This window comes from Wyeomyia smithii, chromosome 1 (assembly GCF_029784165.1).
Source record: "Wyeomyia smithii strain HCP4-BCI-WySm-NY-G18 chromosome 1, ASM2978416v1, whole genome shotgun sequence".
In the NCBI taxonomy this organism is placed as follows: Eukaryota; Metazoa; Arthropoda; class Insecta; order Diptera; family Culicidae; genus Wyeomyia; species Wyeomyia smithii.
The window spans coordinates 67,350,289-67,369,600 of record NC_073694.1 but is presented as its reverse complement, the minus strand read 5'-3'; the positions used below and the strand labels follow the sequence as shown (position 1 = coordinate 67,369,600).

At 39.0% G+C, this 19,312-nt stretch overlaps 1 protein-coding gene across 2 annotated transcripts in view; it reads right to left on the bottom strand.

Annotated features, from left to right (window-relative positions):
- The window catches only part of LOC129717653 (uncharacterized), a 37,622-nt gene extending 33,240 nt beyond the window's left edge, over positions 1-4,382 (bottom strand). Inside the window, exons 1-2 of one of the 2 annotated variants that reach the window (XM_055667721.1) lie at positions 3,681-4,382; positions 3,555-3,611 (exon numbers count right to left, since the gene is read on the bottom strand). In XM_055667721.1, coding sequence (XP_055523696.1) covers positions 3,555-3,566 — 12 coding nt within the window. In that variant the 5' untranslated portion in view covers positions 3,567-3,611; positions 3,681-4,382. The remainder of the gene's footprint in view (positions 1-3,554; positions 3,612-3,680) is intronic. The other variant, XM_055667722.1, reaches the window with a different exon arrangement.
- Between the last annotated feature and the right edge of the window lie 14,930 nt (positions 4,383-19,312).

Genomic DNA, 19,312 nt, shown 5'->3' with positions numbered 1-19,312 from the left:
CATCGGGCATGTGGGACAAGCCCAACGAAACGAGTGGTTCGACGACGAATGTAGGAGGGTGATGGATGAGGAGAACGCTGCGCCGGCAACGTAAAAAGGCACCGGCAGAAAAAGCGCCGCCTCAACGAGAAGGAGTAAGCAGAACTGAAACAGCTGCATTATTCTCAGGAAACGCGAAAGTTCTACCAGGAACTCAACGCATCCCGCAGAGACTTTGTACCGCGAACCGAAATGTGCCGGGATAAAGATGATAGTATTCTGCGACAGACGATCGTGAGGTGACCGAAAGTTTGAGGCAGCATTTCGACGAACACCTGAATGGTGCCAACGATAGGCGTAGTTAGGGATGCCATCAAGCAGCTGAAATACAATAAATCGACTGGGAAGGATGGCCTCGGAGCGGAGCTTATGAAGATAGGTCCGGAAAATCTGGCCAAGAGGACAAATTAGACTGAGGAAACTATCGTGCGATCACCGTCCTGAATGCCGCCTACAAAGTGCTTTTCCAAATCATTTTCCGCCTACTCTCACCGCTAGCCAATATATTTGTGGAAAGCTGTCAGGTCGGCTTCGTGGAAGAAGGGTCAACGACGGACCAAATCTGTACCATACGGCAGATTCTCGAGAAATCGGGTCCATCTGAATCCCGCAGGCAGCTTCGACAGGGTGATGGTCTCTCCTGCCTGCTATTAAACATTGCGCTACAACGCATAGGCAGTAGCATTACGATCCACGGCGATGAGTACTCTGGGCTCCACAAGCAATTACTGTCGAACAGACTAAGCTTCCGTATAAAGTGTGACCTGTACAAATCGCTCATAATATCGATTGTTTTCTACGGGTATGAAACCTCCCAGCTGGTCTCGAGGTACGATGCTGGCCTAACAAGCCAGTCGTCGTAGATTCGAGTCTCGGCTCGGGAGAGATTGTTAGTGTTAGTAGGATCGTGACACTAGCCCCACAATTGCCTGTACACTTTCACATTTGGCTGCGAAGTCTGTGTATAGTAAACAGAAGGTCGAGTTCCGAATCGGAATGTAGCACCAAGGCTTTGTTTTGCTTTGCTATGAAACGTGGACAATGCTTTAGAAGGACCTGCGAGTGCTCGAAGTTTTCGAACGATGGGTTCTAGAGACGGTGTTTGGCGGCGTAAGAACGAAATATGAAGGCGGAGGATGAATCATGAAGTCGCGCAACTCTACGGCGAACGCAGTATTCAAAGGGTGACCGAAGATGGACGGATACGTTGTGCAGGGCATGTTGCAAGAATGCCGGACAGCTACAATGCGAAGATGGTGTTTGACTCGAATCCGGTAGGAAGAAGACGACCAAAGGCGTAGAAGGGAAAATGGGTAGACCAGGTGTAGCGAGATTTGGCAGAGAGTACACGGTTTCCCGGGGATTGGAGAGCGGAAGCCAATCACCGAGTGTATTGGAGTACTTTGTGAATCAGGCAACGTTATTATGACGAAAAGCCAAATATATGAATAATAATATTGATAAGCTTATATTTTAAAATTAAACATTACATGAAAACTACAAAATGATACCTCAAGATAATTGTTAATGATTTAAAAGACAAAACGGTTTGTTTGATTGGTATAGTATCTTCGACAATGTTATAGATAAAAATTTTGTTCTTCCAAAAACACATATTCACTATAAATTTTTTAAATGTGGTTTTTCAATTTATGATAATGTCTTTGTGTTTTTTCCCAATTTTTCTATTTCCGGTGTAGATTTTTTTCTGAAAAACAAAACTAACTGTCCACTGCGCCCATGTAGCAGTCAAAGAAACCGCTGTTATTTTTTTACTTTCTTAGAAAATTTTACCTGTTCTAGTTTCAATCACTTAATTTAATTTTAAGTTATTTTACGTTAGACATCGAACAAACCGTTCTGGTTCTAAAAATATTTGTGATCATCAATAATCAATGCCGTTTTACACAAGCCTTTTCCGAAAATTAGTCGTGATTAAAAAAAAACCAGATGACATCTTCAGACCATAAGAATTTCTAGGCTTATTTCAACCATACCAAAATGAAAATAAGAATAAATTAAGTTAGGGACAACTCCATGGAATTGCTGAAGAGCTTTTGCGTAAAATTCAGATAAATTTTACAAGAACACGTATATCTCTGAAATGCCTAGAAATATAAATTAAGTTACTCGTACAAAAATCCACAAAATTTTATCATCTACAACTTTGTCGAAAACCGTAAAGCTCTAGTATATAAGTAAAAAAAAGTTAGTATCACAGCGCGCCAAATCGCGAACCAAGTTAAGCATCTAAGTTGAAGCCCTAACTATACCATGAAACTTTGTAGAAGATTCGAAAACGATTGGATGAACCCTAAGAGCGTCTATATCTTTTTATTCCTGGCATTGGAATACAATTATTTTTGACAACTGTTGAGATTTGAAAAAATATTCTAAAAATTAGCCCGCAAGAATTTTTCTCCATTCTGGACTTTGAAAAAAAAAAAAATTATCAAAATTTCTGGTTTCAGCTTATTTTTGTAGTTCAAAATGTTGTATTTATTTTGTATTTGTTTTGTATTATTGCAAACTTACGTACAACGTGTTCTTTAGACAGTTTTTCTATACTACTAGGTTACTGAGGTTTCTGAGCTTCATCGAAAGTGTATGAAAAAGTTATTAAGAGATGGCTTCAAGGTGAAACTGGACGGTAGCCTTTTCAATACAATATTGAGGTTAGGTATCTTTTCATTTGACGATTTTCAGCGTAAAAATCTCAGCTTCCACCTAAAAAATAACATTCGAATTGCCACTCTATGCATGCGTTAAACTTTTAAGAGTTAGAGAAAGGTTGTCACAACAGCACAAATCTTTGATCGATTGTTTGCACCGCTAAACAATCGATCAAAGATTTGTGCTGTTGTCACAACCTTTCTCTAACTCTTAAAAGTTTAAAAACTCCAGACCTTCACAAATATAAGTATATAAATTTGCGAAAAAAAGGTATGAAAAGTTGTTCAGTTCAGTACTGCCTATACATCCACAAAAATTCATTAAATTCTTTTCATCTATACTATGAACTTTTCGTTAATTTCAAAACCGGTCTCTGTGAGATAAAACCTAACATTAGGCACCGATTGACATAAAAAAAATAGTTTTTGAATTTAAATTCACGTTAACACAAATTATGAAATTAGTTTGTTGTTCAATTTTGGATAATTCAGTAAAAGAATTATCTAAATATAATATAAAATTTTCAACAAGTCTCTCATTCTCGCTATTTCATTTGTGATATATTACAAACATTGTCCTAAAACAGCAGGATCAATTAGTTTTTCTGTCCAAACTTTTTACAGAAATATGAACCATGCTGATCCAAATTAAATTGTAGGTTTTTAATCAAAAGGGGCAGACCAAACTGCCCCTAGCGCACGGTCTTAAAAATCACAGCTGTGCACAATCACGACCAGATCGCATTCATCATCCCAGTTCTATTAATCTCTCTGTAGGTTTCAGCCCAACGGCGCGAACTTCATTAGCAGAGATTTGCAGAACGATATACACAAACGGCTTACCTTGATCTTCATGGCTGGGAGAGACTGGCTATTCCTGTTTCTGTGCGCTGTTTCGTTCTGAAAATATAACGAAACTGGAACCAGGTGGGCTACTGTGGCAATAGGATTAAAACTGGCAGCGCCTACTTTCAACAATCGCAAGCACAAGCAAGCACACAAGCCGGTGACCGTTGGCGAGAGGCGTTCAAACGACGCGCTTATTAGACGTCAGTGTCAGATCAATTCACACACGCACGGCTTGCTATTCAATCAGAACTGTTTAGTAACTAAACCCAACCGGTTCTAAGACAAACTTTGCGAGATTTGTTCAATAGCCACTATACCACATTAGCTAGTTTTATCACAATTGAATTATCGTGGGACTTTGACAGTCTCACTCTCGGATTGTTACACAGCAGCAATTGGTTGGCGGGGCTAAAAGTTCTCAGACGCGTTGTTCTGCACACTTTCACACGCAATAGCAGTAGCTGTGGTAGTACTGTATATTCAAAGGTGCGAATGTGCTAATTTTGACACACGAACCGCTAAGTTATTGAAGTCACTGGTGAAGCTGAGTAGACCAGTTGACTAATCACCCCAGCTGACCTGTGGTTTATGCTTGCTTGATGGCTCCTTTTCGCTGAAGATGCAGCTGGAACGTGTTTTTTCCCCGGGGGCTCACTTCAACCGTTCACTACATGCACGCGTGGAATACTGAATGACTGGGTCGGTCTGGACAAGGTTCACTTAGCGCGTTTTGATTTATTTACTCATTATTTGAATACAATCACTAGACGAACTTCGCAGCAGCTCGTAGACGGGGGCCAACTGTTTACTGCTGCACAGTAAGTGCTCAAATGGGGGTACAACATGACTGTTTACCTTCTTTTATAATAAGTAACATGTAAGCCATCCTGATCGTGGCTCGTTCGGTCGGGCGTGAGCGAGTGCCTCGAATCGATGTTTTACGTGCCGATGGATTAATCTTTCTTCTTTGGTCGTTCGTCGGCTCACCGCACGGGTGGAAACTGAGAAAGAGGAAAAGTTTCGCCCACCTCTTGACACTTTGCAGGAAAATCGGGGATGCTGTTTTGCGGGCCGAAATTTTATCCACAGTCGGCCCGCTGCTGCTGCTACGTACCTTAAGGCATACGGACTGTTATTTGCATGCACTCGAGTGTGTGATATTGGTTTAACTTCTTACTTTTGTCTTTAGCGATTCATTAGTAAAATGCGTTCATGAATTTATCGACTGGACATTTCGTTTAAATATTTGTTTAAAGCTACGGTCGAATTATACACCAAGAAGTTGTCCCTAGGTTGAATCCAAAAGTTGTAGGCGATTCAGATTAGTTCTGACTAACGATTGATCTATGAGTTTTTTTTCACAGTGTGCATGTATTATTGTTTCTAGTGTGTATCGTGTGGTTGACAAAAAGAAAAAAAAATTGCCGTAAAAAAATTATAGCTTTTAGCCTTTCCTGTGAATTTTGGTGCCACCCAGGCCCGGATTTAAAGGGGGGGGGGCAAAGTGGGCAAATGCCTCGGGCCTTCCGACGCGAGGCCCTCCCTAGGCCAGACGAGACGACAGAGTGTGAACCTTTTTCTTTTGCTCGTCACCTTCCAGCGGAAATTTTTAAGAAAAGAGGGCCCTAAGAAAATATCTTCCCCGGGCCCCCAGCACTTTAATCCGGCCCTGGTGCCACCAGTAAATGCAGAAGTGCATGGAAAGGCCGCAGAGTAATTGCTCGCTGGGTTCGTCGCTTCTACATTTGCTACGAGAAAACATTTAAGTCTCTGAAAAACAAACTATCTTTGCTAGAGGCACCAAAATTCACAAGAATGGTTAAAAAGCTATAATTTTCATTTTTACCAGATTGAGCTATAGGACAAAGTTGTGTTGATTGTTTTTGTAAATTACACTGGTCGACAAAATGAAAAAAAGTGCATTCCCAAAGCTCAAACCGGAAAAAATGAAGATTATGGCTCCTCAACCATTCCTAGCCACTACCCAAACGCGCCAACTTACGGGAGAGTTCGCAGCGTATTTAGGCTTATTTTTGAGAACGGCGTAGCTTTGAAAAATTGTGTCTCAAAACTTCCGATCGGAACTAAAACGTAGTCGACTTACCATTTTTGATGTAATTCAAAATGGTCTCAGCGATTGCATCACTAAGAGTTGTTTTGAAGATTTTTCAAGAAAATTTTTCATTTACTTTAATTTTTGTGTTTTGCATACGCCTTTTTTACATGTTTTTCGAGTTGTACCACCAGGATCTCGAATGTTTTAGAAAGAGAATTTCTTTTCCAACTACAAAAAATTATGTGAATGAAATGTTTTCTGAGACAAATTTTTTCGAAGATTACACCTTCTAAAATTGATTTAAAAAATCAAACGGTACAAAACATCAAATATCAAAGTTCCGTTTAAATCGAAAACACTCTTGTTTAGTCATTTACCTTTTTTTTGTGGAAATGCACATTAAAGACTTTTGGGGTTTTAATGTCTTCTAAACATATAAAAATGCAGCTCTGTCTGTCTGTATGATCCATATAGGCTTGAAAACTACTGAACCGATCGGCGTGAAATTTTGTGTACAGGGATTTCAGGGACCGAGAAAGGTGACTAGGATAGTTAGAGACCCCTCCATCTTCTGGAAGGGAGGGGTCCCATACAAATGAAACACAAAATTCTACCCATCTCGGAAGCTAACCGAGCAAATGGAACCAAATTTGGCAGGTGAATGTTTTTAGGGGTAAAAAATATGTCCCTAATAGTTTGACACCCCTTCTTCCGTAAGGGTAGGGTTTCCTATAAATGAAACTTAAATTGCTTCACAACTTAAGAACTAAACGAGTAAATGGAACCAAATTTAGCATGTGGTGGTTTTTGGGGGCAAAAAATATTTTCATGGTGTTTCGACACACCTCCCACTTCTGGATGGGAGGGCTCTTATACAAATTGAACATAAATTTCGATGGTGGTTTGACACTCCTCCGTACTCTGGAAGGGAAGGGAGGTCTCCCATACAAATTCCGGAAAACAACCTGTAATCGTCGGGACGATACACAGTAGCCAAAACTCGACTCCATACAGCATTTTTAAATTCAAGATGGAAACTTCTGGTTTTTAATATGGGTGTTTCTTTAACCAGAATGACGCTCAAAGCCCAGAAATTGTCTCCAAATGCCATTTTGAAAACCAAGATGGCGACTTCCGGTTTCTGAAAAATAGCTACTATGATCGATGCTGTTAGGCATCGACCATTCGATCGTGTATAGTGTTGTAAAATCATTCAAAGAAACCCAGATAACCCAGCGGTGAACTGGCAGCGGAGCAAAAGCGAAGTAGATCGACCTCGTGAAGGTAAGAAAGATGAGGGATTACTGAAAGCTCCATTTGATTTGGGACATAGCAAAAAAGGTCGATTCTTCTGTTTGGTTCGTCAAGCAGACAATGAAGTGAACGCGACTTTATGTTTTGAAGACGTAAAAGACGCCTAATTGAACCGGTATACGGAATACAGGGGCCTTATCTCGCGCTAGGAAGCATTACCGCGAGTGGACGTTGGCAAATTCTGCCAGGATGTTCCAAAGAAGTTGCGAATTAAGAAAGTCGACTAATTTGCCAAGATGTATTTTGTCTAGTAGGCAATCTGTAGGTGCAAAAAATCCAGCAAACCGCGCAGAACGGCTGGCGCCATTAAAGTCCTAATATATAAAGAAGAATGTCCCATGAAGCACCTACTGACTTTCCTTCGGTCCCGCGAAGATGACACTCTGTTTTGACCGGCCCTGCGAAACCGGATGGTGTGGTACTTACCTTACCAAACAGTCCCAAGCCGTGGTGTGGCCTTTTCTGTACGTAAGAGTCGTATTCATTCCACTCGGTCCATGGTTGTAGTTCGCCAGCTCTGCAGTCTGCGTAAGGTCCGCAGGTAGTCTTCCACCTAATCGATCCACCTTGCCCGCTATGCACCTCTCCGTCTCGTCCCAGACGGATTGGTTTCAAAAATCATCTTTACCGGGCTGTCGTCCGACATCTTTACAACATGCCCAGCTCACCGCAACCTGCCTGTCTAAGCGGTGTGGACGATAGATGGCTCTTCCTTTCATGTACTTCGCCTTCGATGCATTGCTGACCAATCCAATCCGTTTGGCTTCAGCCTTTAGTCCGATGTACGTGTCCGCCATCTTCACAAAGGTCCGAGCCACAATGTCGATATCGTCGGCGAAACCAAACAGTTGAACCGACTTTTGGAACATCGTGCCACTCGTGTTAATCCCCGCTCTTCTAATGACACAGGGCACACAGTAGGCACGAGAGACCATCACCTTGCCTTAGGCCTTTTCGGGTTTCGAAAGGGCTCGAGAGTGCCCCCGATACTCGAACTACACACATCACTCGATCCATCGTCGCTTTGACCAACCGCGTCAGTTTGTCCTGAAATCCGTAGCCGTGCATAATTTGCCATAGCTGGTCCAGAACGATTGTGTCGTACGTCGATTTAAAATCGATGAACAAATGATGTGTGGGCACGTTATATTCGCGGCATTTCTGCATGACCTGCCGAACCGCGAATATCTGATCCGTGGTGGCGCGGGCACCCATGAATCCCGCCGGTAGTGCCCCACGAACTGCTTCGCAAATGGTGATACGGCAGAGTATTTGGGAGAGTACCTTGTAGGCGGCGTTCAGCAGAGTGATTGCCCGATAGTTTCAGCACTCCAGCTCGTCGCCCCGTTGTTTGTAACATGTTGTTTTCCGGGGCGGCTCGTTGGGCCTTCCCCAACTCCCTGTCTCGCCGGGGGACCATCGTGTCAGCTCTGTTTAGAGTCCCACGCTGCCACCAGGACGTTGATGGGCCGCTCCTAACGTGAAGATCAGACGCTGTTTTGAGCAGCATCATCTTGGTGAACAGACGCTCGGGTTGGCGAAGCATTTCCTCTACCGCCGGAATATGGTTTACGCGCCAATGATCGCGTCGCACCTTCTCACTTAGCTATTGTCGGATGACAACATTGCCCAGGCAACACGAACCAGTTGTATCCAAGTTTCAACCGGTAGTCTAGTGTAATTATATGACTCGTGGAGGTGTGAGATAAAGCTTTTGGAGCCGAAGCTATGTTTGACGCTCCTTCCAGGTTGTCAACTCACCATTTGATGCCTCCGGATTGAGTGGTACTGAGCCGATTTTGCCTTTTGTGCCGAAGGATGCAACTTTGTCTAATTCGCCTTGAACTTCGTTGATTCAGTTTTGGCGGCTTTTTCGTCAGACATCCTAGCGACAAGTTCAGTCCACTGAAGCCTGCCTTGCTGTATTCCCTTCACCAGTATGTTCGTTTACTGCCAAATATCGATTGCAGAACATTACGCTAAAAAACTCGGAGCATTCGTCGATCATTCTCCCGCAACGTTGATGATTCATGTCGGCCACGTACAACTCCTCTTTTTAGTCAGCAGACGACCAAAGTTTCCACTAAGGGTTGGTTACCCGGTCTTCGCTAAGGTTACTTGTATTCCGATCGGCAACTCGTGGAGGCTGCGATAAGAGTTTCTGGACATAGGTGAATGACCACATTAGGGTCTCAAGTTACACGTGTCCAGTTATTTACAAACCAAAAAAAAACTGCTAATATGTTCATTTTTTCCCTGAGAATTTCAAAAGTATCCGACTTGAAACGAATTTTTGGTGATCATTTGTGTCTGTTGCATGTTTTTCGAGTACGGTCTTCAATGTTATAAAATTATAAAATAAATAAATAAATATTTAAACATTTAACAACGAAATTTGTTTGATGAAAATAACATTAGCTTGCCGTTAGTAAATTTTTCAGTAATGTCCCTTTAACAACAAATAACATCTACATTACTTAGTGTTTTGAGTTTTTTAAAAAGTAGATAATTATTCTTTTACGTCTTCTAGTTTTTATCAGCTTGCTCATTAATAGGGACAGAACACCATTTCAATGGAAAATCTTTCCATTTTTCAGTAAATGTGGAGCAAATGTGACAAATTCTTCACCTGCATCGCTGAATTCCCATATTCTATTCCCATTTTCTAGTTGAAAATTAAGACAGCATACAGTAATCGTACAAATTGAAAACCCGTCCAATCATAAACTGAGTTTTGACTAAATGGCGTTCACGTTATATGATCATCATACAACAATGTTGGCATCATTGCAATATTCTTGTCACCTCTTCGAACAACAACAAGCTCCATTTTTTTCGCTTGTCTGTACGGTGTCAGCCATCAGAACTGCACTCATGACAGAGAGTGTCAACCGTGGGATTTAACCACACGCTCAGCATTCGACCCATCGTATCTGACAGGCAGGGGGAATATGATATAACAAATCATTCAGAGCTGAGTGTTCTAATGAATTCATCAAAATATTAATATTTATATTCCACCCAGGCGCTGACCGCCTCTCATGTCTTACCGGCGTAAATGCGGCTGCCTGTTCATTCAACGGGGCAGACAGCGCGGCCATACAATTCTTTGAAATTAAAGCTTCGATTTAAATAAATCATGTTAGAACGGCAGTCAGTTCTGTTACTGTTGTGTACACAAGCCGAGAATACTCTAGGTGGAGACTGACCAATGAACTCCATGAGAGCTAAGAATGTTCTTGGTTTTTGTCATATGGAGGAGTGTGTCTCAATTATATTTTGAGCATATGTTTAACCAATGTTGGATATACATTAAAAAAAAAGATTGAAGAACCGTGGCCCGGCAAATAGTAACGATAATAATCCATCATACAGTTAGACAATTGCTCTAGGCAGTGCCCGGTATCAGGAAAACAAACGCTAGTTTCTGTCAAAGTATCCGTATAATCATTTCTTGTCACGTACAATTTCATTCATAGATTTCAAGTCGTGCTCTTTCACTGGCAGTGCCTGCGTATGAAACTCAGGTTAAGCTCGTTCTATTGTCTGTTGTCACACACTCAAAGGTCCAATGACGGATCTAAATGAGGACTTGTTTTTGCAGGTGGGGCTGCGAAATTCCCGGGAATCGGCAGAGACTCTATGATCCGTTAGGTTGCTAATCTATGTAAAGTATGCCACCCGATTTTCAACCCATCGATAACAATCTGGGAATAATTTGCATCATTTTGCATCACGTATCACGAAAAGATATAACACGAAGAGCACTGAACTGCAGTTCTATTTTCTATAAAAATTGTAGATAATAGTCTAGCAGTCTCAAAATTATATCAAATCAGTTAAACAAAACTTTACGGTTTAACTTTTTTCTACAAGGAATCATTAGTTCCCTGCAAATCATTTTCAGACAGGATTTCTATGCAACCGAAGTTTTTTGAGCTGTTATGCTTTGAACAAAACCTATGCAAAATGCATAGGCGCATTTAAAACATTACTCTTTAGTCTGAAAAAGCCTTTTTTTCACGCGGGAGATACGCAGCGCGTAAAAAAAATCCGTGTAAAAAACTGCGTAAATTACGAGATCCGCGCAAAAAAGGCTTAGTGTACTTAGTTTACTAAGTCAAATACGCGTACAAAGTTTCGTTCAAATCAAAAATCAAATCAATAGTTACAAGCCCCGAAGAAAAAAAAATGAGGATCAGTTTTTGACGAAAAATTCCTATCGAACAGTGACGCGCAGGTAAACAGCAGTTTTGTTTTGACATAGCAAAAAAACAAACAAAAAAAAAAAAACAGTGCAATTAGGGTAGATTATAGCTTTTTAACCGTTCCTGTGAATGTTTGTGTTCTAGTGTATTCAGAAGTCCGTCGAAAATCCGCAGAATAATTGCTTGCCGGGTGCGTCGCTTCTACGTTGGCTTACGGGAAAACATATTCGAGTCTTTTAACAATTTATCTTCACGAAGAGCACCAAAATTCACAGGACTGTGTAAAAAGCTATAATCTTGCATATTTTGTCTAGTTTGAGCCCTAGTTTTCTAATTTTCTAATATTTTGCTCCGCTGTGTTTACGTAAACGCGGCCACGGTGCTCCCACAGACCGTTATTATAAAACAAATGCATCAAAGAATCTGACCATTCGATTTGTTATGATGTTCAGAATCTCTGGTCAAAATTTCAAAATCATCGTACGGTACATTTTTGAGTAATGCCTTTTTGAAGGTCGCAAAGTACAAAAAATAAAAGAACGACGAAATACTTGTTGTAAAGCACGTTTTTCAATCACCATTTTATGAAATAACTTCCGAAATAGTGTCTACGCATTCCAAGTATTATATTCCAAGACATTAACAATTGGTGCTTTGACAATCACAGAAAAAGGTATAGAAAAAAACTAATTTTAAGGAGGGGTGTTCCACGAAAAACCTCTATTTTGTCGTGTCCAACGTACAGATAGAATATCGCAGTATTTAGCAATTGTTTTTTTTTTTAATTTTTCTACAACTTTGTTGAAGGAAGCAATCTAGTATATTGAAATTAGAAAAAAATATTTTTTTCACCTGTTAGGTGGATTGATCGGAAAATCTAAAATGCCAAAAGTAAGGCCTTGTTCTATGAAACAATTTAACGGAAGGCATTGAGTACATAAAATCAATTTTTCACAGTCAAATCTGGAGCGATCACGATTTTTCGACTTAAGATCACTGTGCACTGTGGGATTTTCAAATAAATCTTTTCGCCAATTGTCTTGAAATGTAATACTTGGAATGTGAAGACACTATTTTGGAAGTTATTTCATAAAACGGTGGTTGAAAAACGTGGTTTACAACAAGTATTTCGTCGTTTTTGTATCACTTTTTTGTACTTTACGACCTTCAAAAGGGCATTACTCAACAATGTACCATGCGATGATTTTGAAATTTTAACCAGAGACTTTGGACGTCATAAGGAATTGAATGATGCGTTCAAGTCTTGTAAACAGCATACACCGCATACTAGATCAATGCTTGAAACACAGTGGAGCAGAAAATTGAAGGTGCAGCTTATTGCTTTTAAAGTGACCAGCTCAGTAAAAGAGATAGATGCTTGGTGTCAAAGAACAACTTGTAGAGTAATAGGCAAAAGATGTCATTTTGTGCTATTGGTTTAATTTTTTTAAACATGGCTCAAGAAGAAAAAGCTATTGGAAAATGCTATTTCGGGAAGGTATTGATGATTACAAATATTTTTAAGGACACGGTTTGTTTGATCGGTGTGACGTCTTTGGCAAAGTTGTAGATAATAATTTTGTTTTTCAGAAAAAAATACTCTAAAAGAAATCATTCATATTTTGAAAAACAGTTAGAAGAAAAATTGAAAAATTTATTTTTTCAAAATCTGATTTTTTTTTAAAAACTACTTAAACAATGCAACCGGTCCGATTATGGAATCAAGAAAAAAAAGTTATGATATTTTGAAAAAAAAAATTTTTTTTTAACTTTCTTTCCGAGGGGCATATTTTTTGAAAAGACAAAATTGTTGTCTACAACTTTGCCGAAGGCACTATGCCAATTATTCAAACCGTTTTAGCTGTAGAAATATTTTTAATTTTCAATAGACCCAATGGGGAATTAAAAATATTTATTACCCCATTACTCTCCAAGCAGCTCGTGTAGCTCATGGTTTATGCGCTGGCGCCACTCTCCGTCCTCCGTTTGTACTCCACCGTAGATAGTCCGCGGCACCTTCCGTTCGAAAACTCTAAGAGCGTTAAGGTTCTCCGTAGAAGCGTTGTTGTCTCGATTCCGTAGAGGACTACTGGTCTTATCAGGGTTTTTCACATCGTCAACTATGTGCATCGTCGCACTCGACTCGATCGAAGTGTCTTCCACGATTGGGCACGATTCCCAGCCTAGAAGCCTCTCTGGATCTCTTTGCTGATATTATTGTCGGCGGTCACTGGTGACTCCAAATACCTCGTCGACCACCTCAAGCTCATCGCCGTCTACAGAGACTTTAGTTGGGAGGCTGATGTTGTTCTCCTTGGAGCGTCTTGCTCGCATGTATTCGTTTTCGACGCATTTATTCATAGTCCGATTCATCCAGCTTCGGCTTTCAGTCGAACGTAAGATTCCTCCGCCGTCACAAAGTTATGTGTTATGATGTCAAAGTCATCCGCGAAGCCCAGAAGCTGAACAGACCTTGTGAAAATCGTGCACCTCGTATCGATGCTCTGCCCGTCTTCCGGATCACACCCGCAAGGGCGATGTTAAACAGCAAACAGGGAAGTTCATCACCTTGACTTATAACCCTCTGCGCGGTTCAAAAGGGCTCTAGAGTATCCCCGAAACACTCACGTAGCACATCACTTGCTCCATAGTGACCTTGATCAATCCAGTCAGTTTATCTGGAAATCCGTTGTCGTGCATGACCTATCTTAGCTGTTCGCTGGCCGCCGTAAAGTCGATGATGATGTGATGTGATCAAAGCAGTGTATTTCTCTTAAAAACGTATAAAAAACCTGAAATGTTGCATTTGGAAGATGAGTGTATATAGGGAAACTGCTCCATTATTCATCTCAGCCGTATATTCATCTCATTCAACATGTAAACACAATTGAAAACAGGAAAAAAATGCATATTTTCTTCTCAAACTAATCTGCTAATCCATGGAATGGATTCTTCTTAGTTCACTTTAGATTCCCCATAAAGTATAATCCTCAAAAACTTACTTAAAAGCACTAAATTTGATATTATAGTCGGGCATCAGCACTCGAAAACTCATTTAATTCAATCACCTACCTCAAAAAACAAAATCCGCGCATTGTTCTATACGGCTACAACGGGACTCGTTCAGCAGCCAACCAAAGTTTTTTTCATCTCTAGCGGACCATTTTTTGTTTTAATCACTAAACAAAATCACTCACTACACTAAGAATACTTTAATCTTTGAAATGTTCACCTCAAATTTTCTAAAACAAGCTTGAATTAGCAGAAATATATGAGATGAATTTCTGCAATTCCTAAATTTCAACTGTATGTATTTTCATCTGTTTTCACTGCGTTGAAGATAATCAAGAGTTGCCAAATCAGTTTCTGTTAATATGAGAAAATCATACTGAAAATGTTGAATTATTCCGACATAATTGACATAAATCTACAGCACTGTAGTGGTTACCTAGGTTACCATATTTTGCACGTAAACAACTGCAGTGGATCTAGGTAACCTACTACGCCGGGCTGCCGCTACGTTCATTCATGATAATGTGATTCATTCATGATTGACAGTGAGACGAGTATAGGAGCACCGCGAGATGAATAATTGATTAATGATTCAAGTTTTGAGATGGATATGGAAGCATTGTGAAAAATGGTTTGTTTTACAAAATTCAGGATGAATCTAGCTAATTTCACTAAATATACAATGCTAAACGATTCCATAAGAGTACGTTAGCATATTTAGCTTATTTTTTCAATGATTTCGTGAAAATTTGGTGTTTAATTCGTGCATTCTTCGTGAATATCGGCTTAATGAGATGAATAATGGAGCAGTTCCCCTACAACCGTTGCTATGATGAGTTTTCACTGTTTACTTTCCAGTTTTCAAAATGTCGTCCAAGCAAGGGGAGCAGAGTGTTAAAATTTTGCAAAGTTGGCACAATTGTTGGATGTGGTCAAATCTACCATGACAAACGTTCTAAAAGCGTCCGGGGAGTGTCTGTCAACCACAAGGAAGCCTAGAAGCGGCGGTAATCGTGATCCGGAAGTGGCAGCGACAACGAAAAAGGTGACGGTGAAATGTAATCAATCAAGCGATCTACGTCCAGGAGTGGCTGAAAAAGCGATTACGCTTCCCCTGCTGCACACATTGTCTGCCTTAATGAAATCAACATTATCGACCTGTGCTGTTCTGGGCGGACTTAGTGAGTTGCCACTATGAAAAAAAAAAAACAACCGAGTGGTACGATGCGAATAACGTGCTTGTGGTGCTCAAAAACTACAACCCTCTCAACAGCCTAGAACTCCGCCCTAGCCAGGTTCTGATTCAAGGGGGGGGGGTCAAGTACCCCAGACCGATTCCTAGGCAGACGTGAAGCCTTTTGAGTATTTTTTGCTCGTCAACCTTCAAGCAAAACGTTAGGTTTTTTTCACAATTTGAAATTTTGTTACCTCAAGATGTTTTAAGCCCCACAAAAATACCTTCCTCCCCCCCCGCACCTAAATCCGGTCCTGGACCTATCGAAACGTATTAAGGGCTTGGTCAAAGGGAATCTCAAAAAAACTAATAAACCGATGGAAAACGAGTAGCACTTTAAATTTAACTGACGCTCAGCGACGAATAAGGCCAATGAGACCACTGTGCAAAATTTAATGGAAGGGACTAAACGGAAGGCACGGCAGTTCAGATTTGGTAAACCGGGAGAATAAGCGAACATCTTTACTTTAAGTATATGAATTGAACTACCAAAAGAAAAAATAAGAAGATTTTTGTATTATGAGTTTTAACTGAAATAATCGATTCTTTGTCGACAAATTTCCGGTCTTTATGACTAGCCCGTGAGAGGAGGAGCGAAGAAGTTTCAGACTCTACACACTCAGTTTAAAACACCGAAGTCGGTAGAGTTTTACCGAAATCAGTGAACCTCACAGTCTGTTTGAGTTTGAGTTTTCCAGAAATAGAATTTGTGTCCCAAGCTTGATTTACTGAGATAGTACGTAAAATTTGCCAAAATAAAAATGAAAGATTTCCTTTATATATTTTGGTTAAAACTACCGATTGTTGAGGTTACTTTGTGAGTTTTCTTCATGAAAACAGCAACAAAATGTCTCAGTTTAGACTGCATAAAAAATTTCACCAGTTGCCGTTAGTTCCGAATAGTTAGTTCCGAAAATAAAGATAGAAAACTGTCTATCTGCTAGTTTGCAAGTAACGTAGAATACAACAATCTTTTGGCATACAGTCGACGATGAATAGCTTTACATACTTACGAAAAATGTCCTCCATTCCTGTATCAACCTGCTTTAATTGATATAAAATAAGATCTATTTTTTCACTTTCTCGCAGCCGCAATACATCAGGAAATAAACATAAAATGGCGCGCATCAGATCGATTGCCAATGGTCAGTGCACAGTGGTTCAATAAGGCAAAAATTGAAACTTCATTCCATAGAGCCTTTCACCTTCATTCCACCTTAATAGTGTCTTCGGAACAATTGTTTGTATGAATGACCCGTATAAGTGCAAATTGTCAAAAATTATGAAAAGTTTACTATGCTAAAAATAAAAAAATAACTTTTTTGTGTTAAGAGATAGAGGAATCGTTTCGTTAGGAAAGATGTAGAATATGTATTTTGTTCATTTTTAAGAACGAAGCTAAGTTGAAGTTATCGAAAAAATAAGCTAGAATATGCTATAACTTTGTAAGGAGAAGTCCTGGAGATGTGTGGTCTTCAACAACAATGTTTGTTTTGTATGCGCACATGGTTCTTTAGAACAATGTTTTCTTGTAAATTGTGACAAAAGTTAAGTACCAAAAACTAACCTTTAAGTAACTTTTATATAAAATATCCTGTACCCAATGAAGATAGGAATTTTGTTTGTTCAGCACAATTTCATATTTTTGCACGTTCTAAAACTTTGCCAAATAAATCATTCCTTTATATCATAACACAAAAAAGTTTGTACTTTTAATATATGAAAATCTACTGTAACGTATGCTCGCCGTACTTTAATATGGGTGGATTGGAACAAATGGAACCTACAAGAGTTTATAGTACTTTAACTTAGCTTCAAGGAAAAGTATTGACATCATGATTTCACTTGCCCTTTTTTAACCTATACGTTCTTAAAATAAAAAACAGTTAAATTATGCCATAACTTTGTAAGGAAAATCCCTGGAGATGTACGATCTTTGACAAAAATGTGTGTTTTGTGTGCCCTAACAACTCCTCTGAACAACACTTTCGTGTAAAATGCAACTAACAAAAATTAAGTACAAAAAAACTGAATTTTAAGCAAGCTCCTTATAATATCCTTTATAACCCAATTAAAGGTAAGATTTCCATTTGTTCAACAAAGTTTCATATTTTTTAATATTCTACAACTTTCCTAAATAAACGATCCCTCGATCTCTTAACACAAAAAAGTATTTTTTTTTAATTTTGTATAGTAAACTTTTCATAATTTTTGACAATTCGCAATTATGCGGGTCATTCATACGAACAATTGTTCTTTTAGGAAATTAAACGATAGTTCGGGCAAACTTTGTAATCATTGAAATTTCGTTGCTCATTTTCACCGACTGTTGACTCCGTGACATAATGAGGAGGAAATTCAACGATAGTTCGGGAAAACTTTGTAATCATTGCAATTTCGTTGCTCATTTTCACCGACTGTTGACTCCGTGACATAATGATATTACAGAAATATCTAAAATACTAGAAGGTATACAGCCCTAGGGTTGTATGAAATGGTGACGTGGGACTGAACACTGTAATAAGGGGATTTTTTGTTACAAAATATACAGAGTCTGCAGACAGAATCAATGTGTTTGCTCAGCGACTGTACGTATTTTTATTTTCAGCCTCCCCCGGAAATCAACTTTTGAAATATATTCAACAACACTCGAAAGAATAACCTTTATATTTATATTGTGCGATATTGTGCCTGTAGTATATTTTTGTGCAAACAACATGTATATGACAATGCACAAGCATATCGTGCTTGTTGAAGAAGCACCAAGAATTTCTCGTAATGCGTCAAAGTGAGAATTAACTCTCTATCCTCAAAAACCAAATCCAATAATACGTTATAATAATGAATGGTTTTGTCATATTTAATTCTAACTAAATCAAATTTATAGTATGGATCTTACTTTTAAAATAATATGGAAGCCCTTACAAAGGTTCATCAATTGGCAAACAAGAAAATATTTTAAACGAAATTATTAACAAGTTCCAGTAAAAAATCGTAGCAATCCACAATTACATTTTTATTTTTGCTTGACAATTTTTTCATTTGCCTACAACTACATTCGCTGTATTACGAAGACAGGAAATATACGTTTATTATGGTAAAGCTTAGAATAATAATATATCATCTAACAATTTTGAAATCTAAGAAGAGATTCTGTACTAATCTTACTAAATAAACAAAAAAATCACAAGCATTCGCAGGCTCTTACTCTTCTATAAATGTATATATTTAGAAATTTACTCTTTCGATACTATCCGGTCACGATTATTTAGTGAATATCGAGGATAAAATTAAATAAATATCCGTTGCAAAATTTTTAAATTTTTGTTAAGTAATTTATGGTAATCATATTTATGAGATAAATCAACAGCAGCATTGCAGTTTTCCCTCAATTGCATACGAATAGAAATGTACGAACAAAAGTGTACCACTGCAATACGAATAGTACCGCTGCAGTACGAATAGAAGAGTACCACTGCAATCATAGACGACAAGAGACCTGCGGTTCTATACTCCACTGGTACTGTTGCTTTTACCGGCATGTTTTCTCTCAAGACATCAGTTTTTATTAGGTTCTTTAGTACCTAACACGCAGGTTTAGAAATTGTTCAAGGATGGGTATTGTTTCAAACTTTTAGGAAAACTTTTACCTTCGAGACATCATATTAATCTAAGCTCATGGAAGCAAAAAAAAAATTGACGGGGAAACTCTGTCAATTTTTTTTTCGAAATTGATACAGGGAATATCACAGGGAATGGATGGTGTCCATTCACGTCGTCTGTGCTAGGAATGCTCGCATGTAATTGGTTCATTATTCGCGTAAATTTGTTATTGCAATTTTTTATCAATTTTACCGCTTAGCAATGAAATTTGAGTGATAATTAACATATTACAAAATTGTTATACATTTTATCTATCCAACAACAT